The 8,386-nt window shown below is 41.5% G+C and overlaps 1 protein-coding gene across 2 annotated transcripts; it reads left to right on the plus strand.

The window, feature by feature from the left end:
• The first annotated feature begins 247 nt into the window (after nucleotides 1-247).
• On the plus strand, nucleotides 248-6,520 carry TEX30 (testis expressed 30). 2 transcript variants are annotated; one of them, XM_009333342.1, is made up of 5 exons: nucleotides 248-495; nucleotides 1,333-1,563; nucleotides 3,068-3,119; nucleotides 4,658-4,863; nucleotides 6,038-6,520. In XM_009333342.1, exons 2-5 carry the CDS (start codon nucleotides 1,441-1,443, stop codon nucleotides 6,209-6,211), a joined length of 555 nt encoding a protein of 184 aa, XP_009331617.1. In that variant the 5' UTR covers nucleotides 248-495; nucleotides 1,333-1,440; the 3' UTR covers nucleotides 6,212-6,520. The 2 variants fall into 2 exon arrangements, with proteins under 2 accessions (XP_009331617.1, XP_009331616.1); XM_009333341.1 differs by having other exon boundaries at nucleotides 1,391-1,563.
• Nucleotides 6,521-8,386: the final 1,866 nt, after the last annotated feature.

An 8,386-nucleotide genomic window follows, 5' to 3' on the forward strand; every position in this document is an offset into this window, starting at 1 on the left:
GCATCCTCCACCCGTTTCGGGTGGGCAGAGACTGCACAGGTAGCAGCTCCCTGAGGCCAGCGACAACCTCCCTCTTCCCTGTGCGCGGTGCCTCTGCAGGACCCCTGCCAAGGAGAGCCTGTGGGAGGCAGCGGGGGCACGAAACAGCGTTTCATCCCAGCCCCGGGGTGTTTTCCTTTGTGCTTTCAGAAGCTGCAGCATGTTGGGGGCCACACGTGCGGCCCAGTCCCCTTTCCATTCAGCTCAACATCAGCTGGTCTTGTGTCTCTCGTTCAGCTCCTCCTGCTGTCTGTCACGACTGGGGGCCCTCCGCCAGCCTGAAGCTGGCTTTGTCTGAACTTGTGCCGTCTCCCTCCTGTCCCTGGGCAAAGTTCGGTCTTTGGCTCCGTGCAGGCTGCCGTTCCGCTAGGTGGTTACCGCTGTGTGGTTTGGAAATGCTTGCTGGGCTGTGTCTTCATGCCTTCTATTTCTGTGGTTTAGGCTGCTGGTTAGAGAGTGAGTGCCTTGCTTATCTTAGAGTATCAATTATACAAATGAATGAAATATTTATCTTGTGGCATCTGCCAATATTTATTATTGAACACTTCATGAAAAAAGTAATTCCTGTGGTTTTTTTCTTATAGTTGCATGTAATATCTAAAACTAGTGTATTCAAATCCATTTTTCATAGTACTCTGTTTTGGTCTTTTCCCTGTGTAATCAAGCTTGTACATGGATCCTACAGCTACAGGATTAAACAGTTGCTGCCAGCATGGAGTTCTCTTAATCCTATATACTCCATATTGCTCTATAGACCCAAAGTGATTTGGTTGTAATAAATCTTTAGAAGCTTCCTTAATTCTTTTATTTAATAATATCTGTGATAGATGGGAGATGAAAATACTTCTTCCGCTACAGGAAGCTGTAATTGTAGAAGAGTTCATATTTCCTATTTATTTTTAAGTCTTACAGAAGAGTTAATTATTCTTATTGTGGAAGACAATATTCAAGTCATATATGGTAGTTAGCTCTTGAATAGCTACATATAGATATATAGAGAAGGTAAGAAGCATTTCAGTTTATACCTTGAAGCATCCTTTGAAGCTAGGGATGCTTCATTTTCTAATGGAGAAAATAAAGTGTGGAGTGATAAGGTGACTTGCCCATTATTGCGTGGAAAATCTTTGAGCCAGACGTAGAGTTACTCATGTAGTGCCCTTAAACAGAAGAAATAGAAGTGGACTTGCAATTTGGGTTTCTTTCTTAATTGTCACATTTTTTCTTCATCATAATGTGTAGACTGGGAGCATGCTTTTTTTTTTTTAATTATATTGTTTTTTGTTTCACTTCTAGGTTAAAGTGAAAATACCTTTTGGAAACAAGTGTCTTGATGCTATCTTTTCTGTCCCAGAGAAGAAATCAACATATGGAGTGATTCTTACCCATGGAGCTGGCGGAGATATGAATTTCCCTCACTTAGTGTCTTTGGCAGCCTATCTTGCATCCCATGGAGTTCTGTGCCTGCGGTTTACTTGTAAAGGCCTTAACATTGCTTATAGGACTAAGGCCTTCAAAACAGTTGTGGTAAGAAGTAAAATTATGCCAAACCTTAGATCCATGGGGGCACAGGTTTTAAAAAAAAAAAAAACAAAAACAAATCCTGTCTGCTTCTGGTTTTCTTAAATTACCACCAGCTGTTAGTCAAGCAGCAATGGGAAAATTAGAAATGATGGTTAGCTGGATGGAGCAGTGCCCATGAGCAGAAACAGCAGGAGCAATTTTTATACAGGCAATAGCTAGAACAGCTGCAGCAAATACATGGGTTAGAGTTCAGGGAGAGAAAGAAAAACTTGAGAAAAGGATGTGAAGAAAGCAAGGATGTTTTGTGGAAAAACAGCTGGAAAAAATGAAATATTTAGGATGGAAACAAGAGCTAGGTGTTCTGGGCAGGCTTGGTGAGGGGAAGAGGGTTAAGGGATACAGCTTTGGGAGCAGTTTTGAGAGGAAAGAAGCTGACCTGGGAATTGTGCTGGGTATCTGAGGGGTTGGCAGCTGGGAGAACGGGTCTTTGGGGAAAGAGGAAGGGACTCTGGGTCGCAGGAGGAGTTGAAGCAAGAGAGATTGGGAGTAGCATATGGGAGCCCTAGAACCTAAATAGTCTTTGATTTCCAAATCAGTTTAAACTGTTATATGCGTGTGTTTCTCTCTTGCTGCTGCTGCTACGTTATTTAAGATGTTCTTGTATACCTAGATTTTGTTAAAATGAGCAACCTTTGTTATAATAGTATCAGCTTAGAGTATCTTCCTGTTCTGGAGCGTGTAGGAAGGAGTGGAAATTTTCTCCTGATTAGCCACTTCTACTGTGGCATGGGAAGGTAGCATTGAGCATCAGACATTTTTATCAGGGAACTAAGTCCAGTTCTTAAGGAATTCATTTGTATGATGTCATTGTGATTATATGTACATTAATTTGAAGTTAGACTTTGCTAGCTTTAATGGGGATCAGTTCTCCGTTCTTTTTTGAAGAAGCATAACGTTGTTAGTGAGTTTATGTTAATATGCTGCTGTGTAAAGGTAATTTAAAAGCCTCTGCTAAGATAGCATCTGATTAGTTATCTCCTAAAAACTGAAAAATTTGTTGCTGAATTTTATCTTCTCTGTCAGACATAGCTGATTGTGTCTTAAACTGAAACATAACTGATACGTGACCTCAGCCTCAGTGAGGGGCATTTTTGCGAACTTATTTTGCCTTTTGATGGGCTAAGAGTGCATGCGGTCTGTCACTAGAACTAAGTTGATATACAGTAACCGTTTACGTTTTGGTAACTTGATAGGGCATCTGAAATTTTAGACTTGCTGAGAACTAATGTGAAATTGCGTATGTTTATTATGTTGTTACTGCAAAATGTTGTGAAATCATTTGTGTGAAAAAACAAGATAGCAACTTGTATGTATCTGTTCTTTGTTTAATCTGCAGTGCTGAAAGAGTTTCCCATTTTGTGTTTAGTAGCTGCAAACAAAAAAGATCCCTGCCTCTCAGATGCCTTAATTCTGACTTGCAATGTTTCTCTTCATCTTATTTCTTTAGGAATACTTAAAGCTTTCTGATGATTATAAACTTTCGGGTGTCTTCCTTGCAGGTATTGTTTTTACTACCTATAATTTTCTCTCTTATACTGCCTCTAATGATAGCAGTCTGTAATTACTCCATTTTTTTAAGTCTGTCGCACTTTGGTAAGAAGTGAGTGAACAGATGTGGATGACAGGTTTCGGTTTGAGGTGGGCACTAAAAGCTTGCTGTCTAACTTGGGAACAAGCTGAATAAACTACTAGTCAGTATTGCCTAGGGAGAGCAATTCAGCTATCTGCTGGGAGGACCTCCTTTACAAGGAGTTGAATGCTCTGTAATCTTCATTAACCGATTAGCAGTCCACTGACTGCCACGGAAGGCAAGTGCCAAGCCCCCTTACACATCTGTGTTGGGGTGTCCGAACGCCACCAGCCCTGTAGCTGGTGGCTGCGCGGGGCGGGTGTGCAGCTCGGCTCTCTGGCGGCTGGCTTGAGCAGCACTGCTTCTCGGGTGGCAAATGGGAACACCCAGCCTGCGGCTTTCACCGCATTCTCCTGGGGGCACGGCTCTCTAGACCTATTCACCCTCCTCGTGATGCCACAGATCTCGCTCCAGAAGGAGGAAGGAAGGAGCAATAGGCCATGTTTTCTGGGTACTTTGGGAGAAAACTTCCTTGTCGCTTGTAAGTGACAGGGCATGAGTTCTCTGATTATCCGTGTGTACTTTTTAACTGTGGGTCTTGAAGAATTCTGGTTAATGGTAAATGGAAAACCATTTTGCCAAAGCAGGTTTTGGTAGATAAAACCTAGTGGCAGATAGAAAATCAGTTCTATTTATGTGGAAAAGGGAAGTAGATGGGTGTGATTAGCAATAACTTGATACGGGAAACCCTGAATATTCTCTGACTAAGCGAAACCAAATCTACGCTGATGCAAGTTAATCCCACTGGAATCAGCCACTTCTAACACTCAATTACAGAGCATTGTCAGCTCGTACGCCTCTTCTTTGGGGAGGTATTTTGATATCCCCTTGCTGTTACTGAATGACCTCATGCTACAAGTTCACACTTAACTTCCCCCCTCCCCACCCACCTTCTAACTTTTACTTTTAGGCTGAAGTTTGAGGTGTGCATACACACTTGCTGGATTTGTTTTGGGACTAAGGCACGTCAAGCTTTGGGTTTAGTTTGAGCAGATTAAGGGTTGCATGAAAAAAATGATACAAGATAATAGCATTGCTACTTGGAATTTCAAGTGTCTGGAGCATAGGACCTGTCCCTCTCTTCCTCCTGCCCCCAGGATGGGCTGTTGTTCCTTCCAGTATTGCAAAGGATCCTCCTCCGTTTATCTTTTTTTTTGTTTTGTTTTGTTCCCTTCTTTTTTTAAATGGGGATGTGAAAACATAATATAACCAGACAAATATTTTAGCAGAAAATATTGAAATTGGGATTAATATTTTTCATGGAGTAGATGAACAAAAGCATCCCTAGCATCTTGTACTACTGGTACGCTGAAATACACTGTTAGATTGTTTTTTGGAGTTGTTTACTCAATGTAGGTGAGGTGACAGCAGATACACTTTTTTCCTTTATTTTAACATGGGAGAAAGGCCGTTCCATGGGCTCACGAGCTGCTGCCTCTGTGATACGTCATCTTAGCCAGGAGGACGATGATGACTTCATTCAAGGTCTAGTGTGTTTATCTTACCCATTGCATCGACCAAAACTTCAGTCCAAGCTCCGGGATGAAGATTTGTTATTTATCAGGTGTCCGGTGTTGTTTGTCTCAGGATCAGCAGATGAGATGTGTGAAAAAGTGAGTACCCTTGTAAATCCTGCTACGAAGGGGCAGTATGGAGGAATAGGAATGAGTCTGAGTGACGTCTGTACTGGTATAGATAGCTGTGACTTTGGTTAACAGCCTTCTCTAAATATATATCTTGTCTGAAGGAAGCCTTGGGTAGGAAACTTCATCGGACATAAGGAAGCCTGCGGGTGCTTTCTTTTGCTGCTTAAAACTTCTGGATTGTGCTTGATCATCCACTTTAGCAAACTCATCTTTGGGCCGCTAAAATACTGCTAATTTGTCTTTTTTACAGGATAAGATTGTACAAATTAACTCGCTCCTTCCATAGGCCACTTTTATTTGCTATTCTGTTTTAACCATTTCAGGTTACAAAACACAAACACTGTGCTGTGCTACCAGTCCACATTCGTCACGTTTTCATGACAAATTCTAGCAAAGCAGTTCTACCCACAAGTCAGACTTCTGTGGTAGAAAGCAGTATTTTTGTAGAGGTGAAGAACAGGTGTGCAGAGATCAGAATACAGTGGTTTTCTGCCTTGTTTTCTTGCAAATAGGTATCTGTTGTTCTTGAACAGTTCAACTTGAATTTGGGACTGTGTGCAATTGGCATTTTCCATGCTTGGACAGTTTCTAAGGAGTCATAATGCTTTCATGAGGAGGCATCACCAAAATAAGTCAGGCTAGCTACCAGCAGATCCTTGGAGTGCCTTCTTAATAGGCAAATCTTTAAAACTTGCGGAGCTGGCTCTTCAATCTGTTTGCTGAGAAAATTGGAGAGTCAAAGCCAGTCTCTAGGGAATTATATTGCTACTCTGCCACTGTAGACAAATCTGATGTCAGAAGTTCTGTCATTTTATTGCTAGTACTACCTGCTGGCAGTAAAAGTGGATTCCTTCATCCTTCCCCCTTCGTGGGGAAGGAGCCCGCACAGGGTTGTGACCTTTAAGTTCTAATTTTCTGCTCTTCTGTGTTTGAGTGAGGGCTAACCTTTGAGCAAATTCCATTACTGAACACAGCATCATCACATCTTTTCTATCAACATGTCTTTAATGTGCGTGCAGATCCATTTTCTTTTTAAGAGCTGCCTATTATGTGTTGCACAAGCAAAGCGAGAGATATCTGTGAGTTGCACCGTTTGTAGCAACTGACTCTCTTAACTTTTTCATTCTTATTGTCTCCATAGCAATTGCTAGAAGGTGTGGCAAGCAAAATGAAAGCGCCTAAAAAAATCCATTGGATTGATAAAGCAAACCATGGGATGGCAGTCAAAGGACGAACAACAGATGATGTCATGGAAGAAATAAATGCGCAAGTTTTTTCTTGGCTTAGAGAGAATATTGAACTGGAGCACACGTGACTTGCAGTGTTCAAGCAGTATCTTCATTTAGCTTTTCCTACATGCAGCCAATTAGAGTTTGTTATTTCTGAGAGATATTTTTTTAAAATGGATATTTTCAGAGGTCTAACTGTAAGTGCAAATAAGATACTTTTGTGTGAATGAAAAAAATGATGCAAAACAATAAAGAACTTTTCGAAGGAAGGACAGAAAATTTACCAAACATTTAATACCATGGCAGCATTGTTTTCTGTGTTTCTATGCAAATAACTGTATATAACACTCAGTGCTCTGCATTAACAACTAAATGCTTGTGACTGATATTTGAAGTAATATATGGGAAAGAATCTGTTTTGACAGCAAATCTTTAGATGCATTTCATTTCTGAGTATATTACTGTTGCTATACTTGTTTGAAATTAAAACCTACTGATTTGTAGAATCCTGCGAGCAGGATCCCCTGAGGCCGGCCAGCATGAGTTGTACTACTCTGCCTTGGTGCCGTATCCTGGCACTCCAATGTGCTTGAACACCTGTGACGCAGGTAGAGGAATCTCTCGTCATTTACAATGTCACTACCCTAAGGAGCCAGATTCTCGGCCTGTGTGGGGTGGAGGAGGAGGAGGAGGAGGAGGTAATGTAGGCACGGTTGTGCATGAGGAGCAAAGAACATGGGTCAGTTTTGAAAAGTCTCCCTCCAGCAACTTCCCTTGCGTAAAGGACTGATGACAGAGGCCCTTCGGAGAGATGGGCATGGAAGACTATTAAATAAAAAACCATCGATAAAAGACAATGTTTATACTGGTAGAGGAACTCCTGGAGGAGGAAGCAGTTATGACATGTTGCACAAGGCTTCTGTCAGGAGGGCTCAGAAGAGGCAGGTGGGGGTCTGGACCTCATTACCCATTAGCAGGAGGAACTCGGGTCTTCAACTGAGCTCTGACGTTGCAGAGTGGATGAAGTACTTCGGGTGTGCTTGCAGCTGCAGACATCCCCATTACGGGCTATGAGTAACCTGTTGGTATAACCAAAGGTTATGGCAATATACTAACTGCTTTCAGCCAAGTCATCAGCGAGTATCAGCTGAGTGATGACCCTGAGATGAAATGGCTGGTTGGTCCTGAGCAAAGCATCTTGTTTTTTTCTCCTGAGATGGTGGTCTCATCTCCACTGCCAAGAGCTCCCTAAAACCTGCTCTGGTTGTTCTGCGTCTTACGGCTTGCAGCTTGCTGCTGCAGTGCGACCAGTTGAATGTGAACAGGCAGCTTTAGCCTCGAGGTTGTCCTTGGGAGAAGCTTTGTGTGTGACAATGCAGAGCTGCTTAAACGTAGGCTGAGTCAGCCCTGGTGAGCCAAGAGGATGTCTATGATGTTTTGGTCAGGTGCTTAGATCGGATAGCTTTATTTTGGGGTGCTCTGTCGTCTAAAAGATCTATTTAAGACTCTAGGTTAGTGTAGTTAAATTATAACATATGTTGTTTACCACATGATCAAACAAACTATTCCTTAGGCTTGCTTTTACTATAGTAAAAGTAACAGGCAGGTGAAAGTTAAAAATCAGATACACTATTCTTCCACTGTTTTTCACAAGATGCCTCAAGAACGCTGATCTCTCAGCAGTAGTGTTGTTCAATAAGCACAGCACACATCTAAATGTTTGCAAAGAAAATAACCGAATGGTTTTTAAATTGACTGCCTGTCTTACAGAGAAAATAAATCCTCACTTCGGACTGGAAAGATATGCGCTAACCGTAGAATTCGATGAATTTAGACTTGACTTTAAATCCACCTACAGATCGTTTTCAGATGATGTTGATATGCTCAGAAAGTAACAGCTGAATTACTTAGTATCGGTGGAAAGCAAGTATTTTAAAAATAGACTAGACTGTTCAAACAATGATCGGTTTAGTTTCAGTAGTCACTGCTAAATGCTACTGAATTATTTTCGTATTGCCAAAGAGACTGAGTTTCACAGACAAAGCATCTGTGAAAAATCATATAGAACTTAAAACTTTTATCTAATATTCCTAAAGTGTCCAATAGCACGGTGTTTTTCCTTCAGGTTAAAAGGATGTATTATAAACCCCACGTCATCATCTTTGAGAATACTGATTCTCTCAGAAGGAACAAAGTTATAGTCTGAAAAAGATGACAATTCTTACCTGCCCTTTTCTGCAGAACATGCTTGTGAATAGACT

The sequence above is a fragment of the Pygoscelis adeliae genome, unplaced genomic scaffold, assembly GCF_000699105.1.
Source record: "Pygoscelis adeliae isolate BGI_AS28 unplaced genomic scaffold, ASM69910v1 Scaffold48, whole genome shotgun sequence".
Classification (NCBI taxonomy): Eukaryota; Metazoa; Chordata; class Aves; order Sphenisciformes; family Spheniscidae; genus Pygoscelis; species Pygoscelis adeliae.